The 16941-nt window shown below is 49.9% G+C and overlaps 1 protein-coding gene across 1 annotated transcript; it reads left to right on the top strand.

Annotated features, from left to right (window-relative positions):
- The first annotated feature begins 145 nt into the window (after nucleotides 1–145).
- On the top strand, nucleotides 146–15863 carry nedd8l (NEDD8 ubiquitin like modifier, like). Its single transcript, XM_059951493.1, has 4 exons — nucleotides 146–255; nucleotides 8552–8599; nucleotides 12389–12471; nucleotides 15391–15863. Exons 1-4 carry the CDS (start codon nucleotides 238–240, stop codon nucleotides 15476–15478), a joined length of 237 nt encoding a protein of 78 aa, XP_059807476.1. The 5' UTR covers nucleotides 146–237; the 3' UTR covers nucleotides 15479–15863.
- Nucleotides 15864–16941: the final 1078 nt, after the last annotated feature.

Consider the following 16941-nt stretch of genomic DNA (forward strand, 5'->3'; position numbering starts at 1 on the left):
TGGTTGGATTGGCCGAAGGGAGGCTCGGTGTCGGGGGGGGGGGAACCGGCGTCGAGACACATTCCAGCGTCGCAATTGGCTGATCCGGGGCGGGCGCCGGCTTGTGATTGGTTGCGGCGGAGGGGGGCCGAGAAACAGGGCGAGAGCGCACGGCGATTGGCTGGCGGCGGGCGGTGCGACCCCGGATGTTAATGACCTCAGCGCGGAGACGGCGGCGGCGAACCGAGAGAGGCGAGGATGCTGATTAAAGTGAAGGTGAGAGCGGGGCGGTGGGGCCGATACCCCCCTCGCTGATCCACCCTTCCCACCCCCCCCCTTTCCTGAGCCTGGCCGTGGCCCCCACTACCCTCTCCTCCGTCCCCCTAGCAGATGCACCCTCGGCTGGGTGTCCCCACCCCGGCTCTAAGTTCATTCACTTAATGCCTCCCCATCGCCCTGTAATCCCGCATTCCCCCCACCCCCATGATCCCTATCCCAGGTATCAGCAGCCTGCCTGCCCAGTGATAAATAATACAGTGTGTTCAATACAGGATAATCAGTACGATGCAGTACTCATCGTGTGGCCTCAGCAATAACTCCCTGGGCCCCGAACTCAGGGCCAATCTCACTGAGGCGCCACTTCATCAAGCTCTGCACGTGCATTCCTCGGTCTGTCTCTGACTATAACACTCCCCATGGCCCTATCATTCGCGGTGTAAGTCCGACTCGAGACGCAAGAGGTGCTGCAGGTGGTGGAAATCCAAAGCAGTACACACAATATGCTAGAGGAGCCTGGCAGGTCAGGCAGCATCTATGGATGGGGATCGGGACTTCCATCAAGTCCTATCCTGGTCTGATCTCTCAAAATGCAGAACTAGTGTGGATGGAAAGCCAGTTTTTAATCCACAGCCCAAATAACCGGATGATCAAGATCTGTCTTAATTTTTTTTTAACCTAAACAATCTATCTGTTTTAGTATCGTATACAAGCCTATTATCAATGCTTTCTATATTTTCATAAAAAAACATTGTGTAAATTACAAACAACAAAGGCCCCAGTATCAACTTCTGGCACACTTCTCAATGTGGGACTCCAGCCAGAAAGACAATCTTCAACCATCCACTAAACCAATTGTAGATCCAATCCGTTATCTCCTCCCGGATCCCATGCAATCTGACCTTCCAAATTAGCTTGTCATGTGGGGCTAAAAATCTACTTCAGCAACATCCATGCCCCTACCCTCGTCTCCCCTCTTGGTTACATGCTCAGAGAATGCCAAGAGCTTTGTCAGGCGTTACTTTCCACTCAGGAAGCCGTGCTGACTGTCCCGAATCAGACGTTTTTTTCTCCAATTGTTGCTGGATCCCACCCCCTGCAGCAATTCACCCACCACCGATGTCAGACTCACCAGCCTGTCATCTCCTGGCTTGTTTGTTCTATCCTTTTTGAACATTGGCACCACATTAGCTGCTCTCCAGTCCTCTAGAAACTCGCACTCGTGCCCAGAGAGGGAGCAACGACTTCCAGAATTTCTTCTCAAGTCCCCACCGGTGTGGCTTGGCGAATTTGTCCACCTTAAGGCATCCAGTAGTTCTTGCTGCTACATCGTGCGTGGTTCAAGACAACACCTTTCAATTCCCTCCCCCCCCCTCCGTTTCCTCAGCTTCCATCTTTTTCTCTTCAATAAAAACTGAAGAAAAGTATTCCTTAGAAATCTCTCCCGTTTCCTTTGGCTCCACATGCAAACGGCTATGCTAATTTTTTTGCCCTTCTCACTTCTCTCAAATGGATTCCTACACTTGCAGTCATAAAGCGATCTGACATTCAAAGTAAATTTATTATCGAAGTACATGTATGTCATCGTATACACCCCGAGATTCATTTTCTTGCAGGCATACTCAGTAGATCCATAATAGAATCGATTAAAAAATCGTATCAACTTGGTTTTCAACAAACTGTGTAAATATAAATGGAAGGAAATAATAATAAAAAAATAAATAAATAAGCAATAAATATCGAGGGCATGAGATGAAGAGTCCTTGGAAGTGAGTGTGTAGGTTGTGGGAACATTTCAACAATGGGGCAAGAAAAGTTCTCCCCTTTGGTTCAAGAGCCTGATGGTTGAGGAATCAGAATGAGGTTTATTATCAATGGCATATGTTGTGGAATTTGTTAACTTAACAGCAGCAGTTCAATGAAATATCTGATAAATATGGAAAATATTAAATCAATTATAGTAAGTCTATATAATAGTTAAATTTAAAATAGTGCAAAAATGGTCATAGAAACATAGAAAATAGGTGCAGGAGTAGGCCATTTGGCCCTTCGAGCCTGCACCGCCATTCGGTATGATCATGGCTGATCATCCAGCTCAGAACCCTGTACCTGCTTTCTCTCCATACCCCCGATCCCTTTAGCCACAAGGGCCATATCTAACTCCCTCTTAAATATAGCCAAAGAACCGGCCTCAACTGTTTCCTGTGGCAGAGAATTCCACAGATTCACCACTCTGTTTTTCCTCATCTCGGTCCTAAAAGGCTTCCCCTTTATCCTTAAACTGTGACCCCTCGTTATGGACTTCCCCAACATCAGAAACAATCTTCCTGCATCTAGCCTGTCCAATCCCTTTAGAATTTTATACACTTCAATAAGATCCCCCCCTCAATCTTCTAAATTCCAGTGAGTATAAACCTAGTTGATCCAGTGTTTCTTCATATGAAAGTCCTGCCATCCCAGGAATCAAACTGGTGAACCTTCTTTGTACTCTCGCTATGACAAGAATGTCTTTCCTCAGATTAGGGGACCAAAACTGCACACAATATTCTAGATGCGGTCTCACCAAGGCCTTGTACAACTGCAGTAGAACCTCCCTGCTCCTGTACTCAAATCCTTTTGCTATGAATGCCAACATACCATTTGCCTTTTTCACCGCCTGCTGTACCTGCATGCCCACCTTCAATGACTGGTGTACAATGATACCCAGGTCTCGTTGCATCTCCCCTTTTCCTAATCGGTCACCGTTCAGATAATAATCTGTTTTCCTGTTCTTGCAACCAAAGTGGATAACCTCACATTTATCCACATTAAATTGCATCTGCCATGAATTTGCCCACTCACCTAACCTATCCAAGTCACCCTGCATCCTCTTAGCATCCTCCTCACAGCTAACACCGCCGCCCAGCTTTGTGTCATCCGCAAACTTGGAGATGCTGCATTTAATTCTCTCGTCTAAATCATTAATATATATTGTAAACAACTGGGGTCCCAGCACTGAGCCTTGCGGTACCCCACTAGTCACTGCCTGCCATTCCGAAAAGGTCCAGTTTACTCCCACTCTTTGCTTCCTGTCTGCCAACCAATTCTCTATCCACATCATTACTATACCCCCAATACTGTGTGCTTTAAGTTTGCACACTAATCTCCTGTGTGGGACCTTGTCAAAAGCCTTTTGAAAATCTAAATATACCACATCCACTGGTTCTCCCCATCCAGTCTACTAGTTACATCTTCAAAAAATTCTGTAAGATTCGTCAGACGTGACTTTCCTTTCACAAATCCATGCTGACTTTGTCCGATGATTTCACCTCTTTCCAAATGTGCTGTTATCACATCTTTGATAACCAACTCTAGCATTTTCCCCACCACCGATGTCAGACTAATGGGTCTATAATTCCCCGGTTTCTCTCTCCCTCCTTTTTTAAAAAGTGGGGTTACATTAGCCACCCTCCAATCCTCAGGAACTAATCCAGAATCTAAGGAGTTTTGAAAAATTATCACTAATGCATCCACTATTTCTTGGGCTACTTCCTTAAGCACTCTGGGATGCAGACCATCTGGCCCTGGGGATTTATCTGCCTTTAATCCCTTCAATTTACCTAACACCACTTCCCTACTAACATGTATTTCCCTCAGTTCCTCCATCTCACTAGACCCTCGGTCCCTTACTATTTCCGGAAGATTATTTATGTCCTCCTTAGTGAAGACAGAACCAAAGTAGTTATTCAATTGGTCTGCCATGTCTCTGTTCCCTATGATCAATTCACCTGTTTCTGACTGTAAGGGACCTACATTTGTCTTGACCAATCTTTTTCTTTTCACGTATCTATAAAAGCTTTTACAGTCAGTTTTTATGTTCCCTGCCAGCTTTCTCTCACAATCTTTTTTCCCTTTCCTAATTAAGCCCTTTGTTCTCCTCTGCTGGTCTCTGAATTTCCCCCAGTCCTCAGGTGTGCCGCTTTCTTTTGCTAATTTATATGTTTCTTCTTTGGACTTGATACTATCCCTAATTTCCCTTGTCAGCCACGGGTGCACTACCTTCCCTGGTTTATTCTTTTGCCAAAGTGGGATAAACAATTGTTGTAGTTCATCCATGCGATCTTTAAATGCTTGCCATTGCATTCCACCGTCAACTCTTTAAGTATCATTTGCCAGTCTATCTTAGCTAATTCACGTCTCATACCTGCAAAGTTACCCTTTTTTAAGTTCAGGATCTTTGTTTCTGAATTAACTATATCACTCTCCATCTTAATGAAGAATTCCACCATATTATGGTCACTCTTACCCAAGGGGCCTCGCACAACAAGATTGCTAACTAACCCTTCCTCATTGCTCAATAACCAATCTAGAATGGCCTGCTTTCTAGTTGGTTCCTTGACATGTTGGTTAAGAAAACCATCCCGCATACATTCCAAGAAATCCTCTTCCTCAGCACCCTTACCAATTTGGTTCACCCAATCTATATGTAGATTGAAGTCACCCATTATAACTACTGTTCCTTTATTGCACACATTTCTGATTTCCTGTTTAATGCCATCCAACCTCACTACTACTGTTAGGTGGCCTGTACACAACTCCCACCAGCGTTTTCTGCCCCTTAGTGTTATGCAGCTCTACCCATATCGATTCCACATCCTCCAGGCTAATGTCCTTCCTTTTTATTGCGTTAATCTTCTCTCTAACCAGCAATGCTTCCCCACCTCCTTTTCTTTCCTGTCTATCCCTCCTGAATATTGAATATCCCTGGATGTTGAGCTCCCATCCTTGGTCACCCTGGAGCCATGTCTCTGTGATCCCAACTATATCATATTCATTAATAACTATCTGCACATTCAATTCATCCACCTTGTTACAAATGCTCCTCGCATTGACACACAAAGCCTTCAGGCTTGTTTTTACAACACTCTTAGCCCTTATACAATTATGTTGAAAAGTGGCTCTTTTTGCTTTTAGCCCTGGATTTGCCTGCCTGCCACTTTTACTTTTCACCTTACTACTTTTTGCTTCTACCCTCATTTTACACCCCTCTGTCTCACTGCACTTGTTCCCATCCCCCTGCCACATTAGTTTAAAGCCTCCTGAACAGCAGTAGCAAATGCTCCCCCTAGGACATTGGTTCCAGTCCAGCCCAGGTGCAGACCGTCCTGTTTATACCGGTCCCACCTCCCCCAGAACTGGTTCCAATGCCCCAGAAATTTGAATCCCTCCCCCTTGCACCATTTTTTAAGCCATGTATTCAACTGAAATATCCTCCTATTTCTACTCTGACTAGCACGTGGCACTGGTAGTAATCCAGAGATTATTACCTTTGTGGTCCTACTTTTTAGATTATCTCCTAACTCCCTAAATTCACCTTGTAGGACCTCATCCCGTTTTTTTTACCTATATCGTTGGTACTTATGTGCACCACGACCACTGGCTGTTCACCCTTCCACCAGAATGTCCTGCAGCCGCTCAGAGACATCCTTGACCCTTGCATCAGGGAGGCAACATACCATCCTGGAGTCTCGTTTGCGGCTGCAGAAACGCCTACCTATTCCCCTTACAATCGAATCCCCTATCACTATAGCTCTCCCACTCCTTTTCCTTCCCTCCTGTGCTGCAGAGCCACCCATGGTGCAATGAGCTTGGCTGCTGCTGCCTTCCCCTCATGAGACATCTCCCCCAACAGTATCCAAAACAGTATATCTGTTTAGGAGGGAGATGACCTCAGGGGACTGCTGCACTACCTGCCTACTGCTACACTGTCTAGTGGCCACCCCTTCCCTTTCTGCCTGTGCAGCCTTTACCTGCGGTGTGGCCAACTCACTGAACCTGCTATTCACGACTTTCTCAGCATCGCGGATGCCCCAGTATGAATCCAATACTTTTTAAAGAAGTGAGGTAGTGCTCATGGGTTGAATGTGCATTTTAGGAATCGAATGGCAGAGGAGATGAAGCTGTTCTTGAATCATTGCGTGTGTGCCTTCAGGCTTCTGTACCTCCTCCCTGATGGTGGCAATGAGAACAAGGCATGACCTGGGTGATAGGAGTCTATAATGACGGACTCTGCCTTCCTGAGGCACCACCCCTTGAAGATGTCTGGGATGCTACGCAGACTCCCAGGAGCTGACTAGTTTTACAATTTCCTGTAGCTTCTTTCGATCCTGTGCAGTAGTCCCTTCCCGCCGTGCCAGACGGTGATGTAGCCAGTCAGAATGCTCTCCACGCTACATCTGTAGAAGTTTTTGAGTATCTTTGGTGGCAAACCAAATCTCCTCAAGCTGATGTAACTCCTACATGGTGGTAACTGTTCCTCATTATTAACTAGATTCTCTAGTTGACACACAATAAATGCCTCCTGAACCACAGCACCAATACCTCTCAACAGCTGGGGTTCACAAAACCTACTGGCCTTAATCCTAAAAAGAGCACACAGGCCCTGAAACTCTTGACGTCACACTTCGAAAGGGCGCACACTTGGCAGAAAGTTGTAAACTGAGCCGGCTCCTCCCCGGTAACCAGGACATTGTCAAAAGGCGATGCCTCAGAAAGGCAGCAAGTCTTTTATATTACTTATAAATGATTAAATAATAATCATTTATTATTTATGATAATAAATGACTTTTTATTGTCACTTCGACCATAACTGCTGGTACAGTGCATAGTAAAAATGAGACAACGTTTTTCAGGACCATGGTGTTACATGGAACAATACAAAAACTACACTGAACTACGTAAAAACTACGCAAGACTACAGACCTACCCAGAACTGCATAATGCGCACAAAACATTGCAGGCATTACAATAAATACAATAGGCACAGTAGAGGACAGTAAGTTGGTGTCAGTCCAGGCTCCGGGTATTGAGGAGTCTGATGGCTTGGGGGAAGAAACTGTTACATAGTCTGGTCGTGAGAGCCCGAATGCTCCGGTGCCTTTTCCCAGACGGCAGGAGGGAGAAGAGTTTGTATGAGGTCCATCACTAAGGACCCACATCGCACAGGACTCAAGCTCTTCTCATTACTACCATCAGAGCTTGGAGACACACACTCAAAGTTTCAGGAACGGGGTTTTCCCCTCCGCAATCATAATTCCGAGTGAACAATGAATCCATGTACACTACCCCTTTTTGTGCTACTTCTTTACATTTACATGCAGTGGATTCCAGTTCATCGGGATCAGTACATTGTGGCCCAATTACCTGAAGTTTTCTGGAGATAGTTCAAAAGTACAAAAAACAAACAATCTGAGGAACAGATTATGTATCTAAGTGAAATAGAGAACATTACCAATACCACTAAAATACTATGAAACTGCGAATAGTTATCGACAGAGGAATTCGTCCAGAGTATGCTGCCATATTCTTCTGTCTGTAAATGAACAAAGTGATCAAAAACAGTGCTTTTTGGCCCAAATGGATAGCGTAACACAGGCCCGAATTCCAATTAATTGGAACTCACTCTATTTTCTGTAGTTATAGTTGTTATTATGAATTGCGTTGCGCTGCTGGTGCAAAACCACGTGTTTCACGACATGCCCCAGTGATAGTAAACCTGATTCTCCTTTCCTTACAAACAATCTCATCCGATCAATGTCTGGCGGATCCCAGCAAATGGCTCCAAAACTTTGCTGTGCCAGAGTTGGTGGGGCCTTAATCTGTGAGGCAGTCGTATCAGTCCTCTTTGCTATTTTAAAAAATGATAAAATGATGACTGCTCACTGACAGACACTTCCACCACTGCCCTACCCCACTCCCCACAGAGGGGTCCAGTGTTACGCCCTTCCTCGGCCTTAGAGTAGGTTAAAGGGTGGTCACAACATTGTGGACTGAATGGCCTGAACTCTGCTATAATGTAATGTTCTGTGTTCTCTTTATTTACTTACTGCCCGTTACACCGCTGGCACTTAGGGCAGCGCTGAAGGTCCTCCAGCTCCCTCTCTGTAAAGAAGGACTCTTCATTGCGGTCTCTGAAACAAATTTTTGATCAGTCAGCTGAACCTGGAGGACCGATGGACCGCTCTTAGTCTGGCCTCTGCCCCCTGACCCGTTTGGCATAGGTGACCTGACGAAGGGCCAAAGCGCAAAGCCCTGACTCCAGCCAACTTGGTCCTCCAGGTCATTGAGGCACGGGAGTGTTCTCTCTACTAGGTTCCTCTATGTAATCGTAAAGGAGGTTTTCTTGGACATGCTAATCAAATTCCAGTATCAATGGCCCAGTCAGTGTTAGGGAGGAAGTTAAAGTCTCTTGCTTGCTGAAATCTCTATACATCTGCTCCTCTAGTTCACACTGACCTCCCTCTTTCTTTCCTTTAAGACACTGACTGGGAAGGAGATTGAAATCGACATCGAACCCACTGACAAGGTGAGATCTCGGCTAACTCGTTTATTACTGCCACATGTACTGAGGTAAGGCGTGAAGCCTTGTGTAACCACAAGAGATTCTGCAGGGGCTGGAAACCCAGAGGGACGATCACAAAATGCTGCAGGAACTCAGCCATTAGGATGGGAAACAGTTTCTTCCCTCAGGCCGTTAGGCTTCAGAACTTCCTGTCGCATTTGAAGTGTCACTGGTTAATCTGTTCCGTACCCTACAATGTTTAAATTATGTTCTTTATGTGTAATTCATCTGTAAGTTTTATCCTTGCTTTCACAAGTTATTGTGTGTTATACGTACTACTGTGCTTTACTCCCTGGCTTGGAGAAACGTCTCGTTTGACAGTATACGTGTATGTGGTTAAATGACAGTAATACTGTGAGCAGTTTTGGCCTCACTTCTAAAGCGGAGAGTCCAGAGGAGATTCACAAAACAATGATCCTGGAAATGAAAGGGTTAATGTTCGGGGAATGTTTGATGGCTCTGGAGTTGCTGGAATTCAGAAGTACAAGGGGCTATAGCATTGAAATCTATCGTATTCAATGCAAAGGCCTAGGTAGAGTGGGTGTGACCTTTAAGCCTGGGACCGGACGACCCAGCCTCAGAGTGCAAGACCATCCCTTCAGAACAGAGCTGACGAATTTCTTTAGCCAGAGGATGGAGACCAAGTCATTAGGTATATTTAAAGTGGACGGGAGGTCCTCGATGAGTAAGGGAGTCAAGGGTTACGGGGAGAAAGGGGTTGAGAGGGCAAATAAATCTGCCATGATGGAATGGCGGAGTTGGACACTGAGGGATGAACTTGTAAAGGTTGATAAAATTATGCGGGGCACAGATGTGGTGGATGGTCAGTCTTTTTCCCCAGAGAGGTGGGGGGTGGTATGTGGAACGAGCTGGTAGGAGGCAGGTACAGTTAAAGTCAGTTGTACTAGTGCAAGGATGGGAATGGCAAAGGGCAGGGGTTCCCAACCTCTTTTATGCCATGGGCCCCTGCCGTTAACCGAGGGGTCCGTGAAGCCCTGGAATGGGAACACAGGATGAAATGGGTTGAAGGATTCAATTTAATGTCAGAGAAATATGTACAATATGCATCCAGAAATTCTTTTTCTTTGCAAAACATCCACAAAAACAGAGAAGTGCCCCAAAGAATGAAATGTGGGAACCCCAAACTCCCCCGACCACACCGGCAAGACAAAAAGCACACCGGCTACCTGGCAAGGGAGAGGAAGGTGTCCCCCGGGAGACATAACAACCTGCTGGTTTACGACCTTAAAAGGTCCGTTCGTTGCTTTTCACGAGCCCTGTACAAGAAGATTGCAAAGATCTTATGTCTTCGGGCCCATAGCGAAAGATTTTCCGGCTTCCCCGATGACACGCGAGTCTCCGGCTGTGACACCGACCCTGGATCTGCCCGTCTCCAGAGCCCTGAGATATTAGTCTTCCAAACAGCAAAAACCAGGCCACCTCTCAGGCCGACCCCTTGGCGTGCCGAACGGCCAGTCCTGGAACACCAGGCAGCCTCTCAGGCCGACCCCTTGGCGTGCCGAACGGCCGGTCCTGGAACACCAGGCAGCCTCTCAGGCCGACCCCTTGGCGTGCCGAACGGCCGGTCCTGGAACACCAGGCAGCCTCTCAGGCCGACCCCTTGGCGTGCCAAACGGCCGGTCCTGGAACACCAGGCAGCCTCTCAGGCCGACCCCTTGGCGTGCCGAACGGCCGGTCCTGGAACACCAGGCAGCCTCTCAGGCCGACCCCTTGGCGTGCCGAACGGCCGGTCCTGGAACACCAGGCAGCCTCTCAGGCCGACCCCTTGGCGTGCCAAACGGCCGGTCCTGGAACACCAGGCAGCCTCTCAGGCCGACCCCTTGGCGTGCCGAACGGCCGGTCCTGGAACACCAGGCAGCCTCTCAGGCCGACCCCTTGGCGTGCCGAACGGCCGGTCCTGGAACACCAGGCAGCCTCTCAGGCCGACCCCTTGGCGTGCCGAACGGCCGGTCCTGGAACACCAGGCAGCCTCTCAGGCCGACCCCTTGGCGTGCCGAACGGCCGGTCCTGGAACACCAGGCAGCCTCTCAGGCCGACCCCTTGGCGTGCCGAACGGCCGGTCCTGGAACACCAGGCAGCCTCTCAGGCCGACCCCTTGGCGTGCCAAACGGCCGGTCCTGGAACACCAGGCAGCCTCTCAGGCCGACCCCTTGGCGTGCCGAACGGCCGGTCCTGGAACACCAGGCAGCCTCTCAGGCCGACCCCTTGGCGTGCCGAACGGCCGGTCCTGGAACACCAGCCCACCTCTCAGGCCGACCCCTTGGCGTGCCGAACGGCCGGTCCTGGAACACCAGGCCACCTCTCAGGCCGACCCCTTGGCGTGCCGAACGGCCGGTCCTGGAACACCAGGCAGCCTCTCAGGCCGACCCCTTGGCGTGCCGAACGGCCAGTCCTGGAACACCAGGCAGCCTCTCAGGCCGACCCCTTGGCGTGCCTAACGGCCGGTCCTGGAACACCAGGCAGCCTCTCAGGCCGACCCCTTGGCGTGCCGAACGGCCGGTCCTGGAACACCAGGCAGCCTCTCAGGCCGACCCCTTGGCGTGCCTAACGGCCGGTCCTGGAACACCAGGCAGCCTCTCAGGCCGACCCCTTGGCGTGCCAAACGGCCGGTCCTGGAACACCAGGCAGCCTCTCAGGCCGACCCCTTGGCGTGCCGAACGGCCAGTCCTGGAACACCAGGCAGCCTCTCAGGCCGACCCCTTGGCGTGCCGAACGGCCGGTCCTGGAACACCAGGCAGCCTCTCAGGCCGACCCCTTGACGTTTTGAACGGCCGGTCCTGGAACACCAGGCAGCCTCTCAGGCCGACCCCTTGGCGTGCCGAACGGCCGGTCCTGGAACACCAGGCAGCCTCTCAGGCCGACCCCTTGGCGTGCCGAACGGCCAGTCCTGGAACACCAGGCAGCCTCTCAGGCCGACCCCTTGACGTTTTGAACGGCCGGTCCTGGAACACCAGGCAGCCTCTCAGGCCGACCCCTTGGCGTGCCGAACGGCCGGTCCTGGAACACCAGGCAGCCTCTCAGGCCGACCCCTTGGCGTGCCGAACAGCCGGTCCTGGAACACCAGGCAGCCTCTCAGGCCGGCCCCTTGGCGTGCCGAACGGCCGGTCCTGGAACACCAGGCAGCCTCTCAGGCCGACCCCTTGGCGTGCCAAACGGCCGGTCCTGGAACACCAGGCAGCCTCTCAGGCCGACCCCTTGGCGTGCCGAACGGCCGATCCTGGAACACCAGGCAGCCTCTCAGGCCGGCCCCTTGGCGTGCCAAACAATGGCTGGTGTTGAAACCCCGAGAACGGGTCCCGTTCCCGCAAAGAACCGAAGTCAGTGTGTATCACCAGGTCAGGGTCTCCCAAAGAACCCTGAAAGGGAAAAATAGAGATATTAAAGATGGAAATAGAGCTGTTTTGGAAGATGCAAGCAAAGGAGTCGCCATTTAGCTCCATCTTAACTCTGCCTCCATCTCCGAGTGTTTTGTGTGGCGGGGGCAGATATCACGGTTGGCGTGGCTGAGCTGGTTTGTGAGGCTTCAGTCAGACAAAACGGTCCTGAAACAGGCAAGTAGGGGCAGTGTAGATGGGAGGGAGGGGACCGGCGTGGATGTAATGGGCTGAAGGACCTGTTTCGGTGCAGTGACTGTATCCAGGCAGGCCAGAGTTGGTGTGGGGTTGTGGATGGGTGGGGGGGGGTTGGTGGATGCTGTTCTGCTGAACCAAGCGGCTTGTTTCTGCTGGGCAGGTGGAGAGGATTAAAGAGCGCGTGGAGGAGAAGGAGGGGATTCCCCCACAACAACAGCGCCTCATCTACAGTGGAAAACAGATGTGAGTGTTCGGGGGCATGGAGGGGGTGTGGTTACAATGGCGGGGAGGGTGGTTACGGTGATGGCTGGGAGGAGGAAGATCCGCGTCCGCGCTCACCTCGTGCTGCGGGGAACTTGGGAGAGAAGACCGGGTGCCTGAACAGTTGGGCGGACACGCATAGTCGCTCACCCTCCTATAACCAGGGTGCAGAAAGAGTCAGAATCAGGTGTCATGAAATTCGTTTCTCTTTTGTGGCTGCAGTACAGTGCTGGGCGTTAAAAAATACTCACACAACACACACAAAATGTTGGTGGAACACAGCAGGCCAGGCAGCATCTATAGGGAGAAGTACTGTCGACATTTCAGGCCGAGACCCTTCGTCAGGACTGTGTCTATGTCTGCAGATGCTGGAAATTCAAACAACAACACACACAAAATGCTGGTGAAACACAGCAGGCCAGGCAGCATCTATAGGGAGAAGCACTGTCGACATTAACAACAACACACACAAAATGCTGGTGGAACACAGCAGGCCAGGCAGCGTCTATAGAGAGAAGCACTGTCGACATTAACAACAACACACACAAAATGCTGGTGGAACACAGCAGGCCAGGCAGCATCTATGGGGAGAAGCACTGTCAACATTAACAACAACACACACAAAATGCTGGTGGAACACAGCAGGCCAGGCAGCATCTGTAGGGAGAAGCACTGTCGACATTAACAACAACACACACAAAATGCTGGTGGAACACAGCAGGCCAGGCAGCATCTATAGGGAGAAGCACTGTCGACATTAACAACAACACACACAAAATGCTGGCGGAACACAGCAGGCCAGGCAGTATCTATAGGGAGAAGCACTGTCGACATTTCGGGCCGAGACCCTTCGTCAGGACTGTGTCTATGTCTGCAGATGCTGGAAATTCAAACAACAACACACACAAAATGCTGGTGGAACACAGCAGGCCAGGCAGCATCTGTAGGGAGAAGCACTGTCGACATTTTGGGCCAAGATACAGTGCTGGACATTAAAAAATACTATATGTTACAGGAAGAAATAGATAAATATTGCAAAAAGACAGCAAGATAGTTAGGTAGTGTTCATGGGTTCATTGACCATTTAGAAATCTAATAGTGGAGGAGAAGAAGCTGTTCCTGAAATGTTGAGTGGGTCTTCAGACTCCTGTACCTCCTCCCTGATAGTAGTAATGAACAGAGGGCATGTCCTGGATGCCATTTTGAAGATGTGGGGAGGCTTGAGCCTGTGATGGAACTTTGCCAGCTTTGGGCCTGTACACACTGGAATTTAGAACAATGTAGAGATGTCATTGAAACTTACTGACTGTTGAAAGGTCTAGATAGGGTGGAGGTGGAGAGGATGTTTCCAATGGTGGGGGTATCCAGAGCTACAGGGCACAGCCTCAAAATTGAGGGAGGACTTTTTAGAAAAGGATTTTTTTTTTGGCCAGAGAGGAGTGAATCTGAAATGCTCTACCACAGAGGCCAAGTCCATGGGTATATTGTTGTTGATGGTTTCCTGAACGGTCAGGGCATCAAAGGATATGGTGAGAAGGCAGGTGTATGGGGTTGACTTGGATCCAGGATCGGCCATGATGGAATGGCGAGCAGACTCGATGGGCTGAATGGCCTATTGCTCTAAGGTGCCATACATGAGGCTGTTTAACAAGCCATGCGCCCATGATATTACAGGAAAGATTCTAGCCTGAATAAACTGAACGGGAGGAGGCAAAGAGAACTTTTCCTGGCCGGCTGCCGGTGACTTGTTGTGTTCCGCAGGGTCTGTGTTGGGACCACTTCTTACCACATTTTTTTTGTAAGTGATTTGGATGATGGAATTGTTGGCTTTATTGCAAAGTTACTAGATGGTAAGAAGATAGATGGAGGGGCAGGTAATTTTGAGGAAGTAGAGAGGCTATAGAAAAACTTAGACCAATTAGGAGAATGGACGAGGAAGTGGAAGATGGAATACAATGTATGGTCATGCACTTTGGTAGAAGAAATGAAAGGATTGACTATTTTCTAAATGGAGAGAAAATACAAAAAGAACGGAGGCAGAAAGGGACTTGGGAGCCTTGTGTCGGATTCCCTAGAGGTTAATTTGCAGGTTGAGATCAAATGCAACGTTAGCATTCATTTCAAGACTAGAATATAAAAGCAAGGATGTAATGTTGAGGCTTTATAAAGCACTGGTGAGGCCTCACTTGGAGTATTGTGAGCAGTTCTGGACCCCTTATCTAAGAAAGGATGTGCTGAAACTGAGAGGGTTCAAAGGAGGCTCAGGAAGATAATTCCAGGATTGAATGGCTTGTCATATAAAGAGTTTGATGGCTCTGGGCTTGTATTCACTGGAACTCAGAAAAATAAGAGGTGACCTAATTGAAACGTGTCAAGTGGTGAAAGGCTTTGATAGAGCGGATGTGGAGCGGCTGGGTCCTGTGGCGGGAGAGTCTAAGACAAGAGGACACAGCCTCCCAATAGAGGGGGCGCCCTTTTAGAATGGAGAGGAGAAGGAATTTCTTTAGCCAGAGAGTGGTTAACCTGTGGAGTTTGTTATCACAGGCGGCTACGGAGCGCAAGTGTTCATGTATATGTAAGCCAGAGGTTGATTGGTCAGGGGAGAAGGCAAGAGATTGGGGCAGACAGGAAAAATAGGTCAGCCAGGATGAAATGGTAGAGCAGACTCGATGGGCCAAATGGCCTGATTCAGTTCCTGTATCTTACGGCCTTGCTGATCTTGAGGACAAGGTTGTAGTTATGACAGCACTCAAGCAGCCATTCTATCTCCGGTACGCCTCCTCATCGCCAGTTAAACCCTCTGGAGTGGCTCAGATTTCGGGGAGGGGTTGTATCCAGGTCGGCTGAGAATGAAGAAGGAATGGGATGGACCTTGATAACGCAATTTCCTTTTCACAACAGGAATGATGAGAAAACAGCAGCGGACTATAAGATACAAGGAGGGTCCGTGCTCCACCTGGTCCTGGCCTTGAGAGGAGGAACTCGATGACGGCAGGGCAAGGGGGTGGTTGGGTGAAGCCTGTCCCCCCCCCCCCCCCCCACGTTAACTTTGTGATCCCACACCACGTGCCTCCCTCTGCAGACCCCCCACCACCCCCCCACCTCACTTGTTTGACGGCACTCGCCAGAACAGTTTGCATCTGGTTTTGTGGGATCCTCTTTCGATGTCGAGGCACATCAGCTTCTAATTTCTCGGGTTACGTTGTCTCGGTCCGCTGTACACCCCCCCCCCCCCCTCACCGACCCCAGCACCGGGAGGGGACATGGACGCTGGGGCATCGGAGCAGGAAGGCGGGTGGCAGCTGGGGGCCAGTGATGTCACTGTGAAGGGAGAGAAACAATCCATTAAACCGAACTGTGTTATGCTTCTCTGAGCCCTTCGTCTCCATAGTTACCCTTCATTTGCCGTTCGATTTGTTTTTTGCGCGTGGGGACCGTCAGCCGTCCACGAGCAAGAGCCCGCTCAGCTTGTGAGTTACCTGGTGGTGGGCTGGAGCCTCGCCTCGCTCACTTGCCCTCCTCTCTGCTCAGGCAGCTGATTACAAAGGTGGGTGCTCACTCCCTCGAGGAAGGGGGGAGGGACAGTTGGCGGTGTGGGCGAAGACCCAGTGTCGATGCCTCATGGACCCCGCTGAGAACCTCCAGTGGGTGGTTTGTGACCCCTCCCGCTCTGCAGCTCCTGGATCTCCATCGACTCCGTGTTACAATACAAGTTGCTGCCGAAACCATACCAGTTCTGGCTGCCACAGGAGGGCACGGAAAGGATTCCTGAGGACGTTGCTGGGACTGGAGTGGCAGAGTCATGAGGAGAGGCAGGGCAGTTTGGAGTGAAGGGGGCTGACCGGTTATTGAGGTTTATATAATTATGAGAAGCACAGATACTGTGGTCACAGTCCTTTTTCCCCAGGGTAGGGGAAAACTAGCTTAAGGTGAGAGGGGAAAGATTGAAAAGGGTCTTGAGTGGTGGGTACGTGGCGGGAGCTGCCAGAGGAAGTGGGGGCAGCCAATACGCTTGGACAGGTACGGGGATAGGAAAATTCAGCGAGAGAGGGGCCACCTACAGGAAAATAGGACTGGAGTCAGGAAGGCACTTTGGGCGAGCTGTGTATTTAGTTCAAGTGTAATTGTCATTCAAACACAGCCAAATGAGACAGCGTTACTCCGGGGCCAGTGTTAAAAACCAGTACCAGCACAAAGCACACATGTAGCATGTGTGAGACAGCAAGCACGTAAAGCTATCAGTAAGATGCAGCCTGAGTCCTCTCTACAGCCAAGGCCACGCAGCCCCCCATCGCCCCTGCTCCCCACCGGTAAATCGGTGAATCAAACTTGTGGCACATCAACAATGTCCAAAGTGTGTTGCGATCACAAGAAAAGCGACCGAGTCGGCCGCTCGCTATTAGACTGTACGCCTCCTTTGTCTCGGGCAGCTCCTTCATTTTCTCCGCCAAC

Source organism: Hypanus sabinus, chromosome 26, assembly GCF_030144855.1.
Source record: "Hypanus sabinus isolate sHypSab1 chromosome 26, sHypSab1.hap1, whole genome shotgun sequence".
Classification (NCBI taxonomy): domain Eukaryota; kingdom Metazoa; phylum Chordata; class Chondrichthyes; order Myliobatiformes; family Dasyatidae; genus Hypanus; species Hypanus sabinus.

Coding starts and splice junctions, on each gene's coding strand:
- nedd8l (XM_059951493.1), top strand. Junction 8,600..12,388: donor ACATCGAACCCACTGACAAG/GTGAGATCTCGG, acceptor TCTGCTGGGCAG/GTGGAGAGGATTAAAGAGCG. Junction 12,472..15,390: donor ATCTACAGTGGAAAACAGAT/GTGAGTGTTCGG, acceptor TTTTCACAACAG/GAATGATGAGAAAACAGCAG.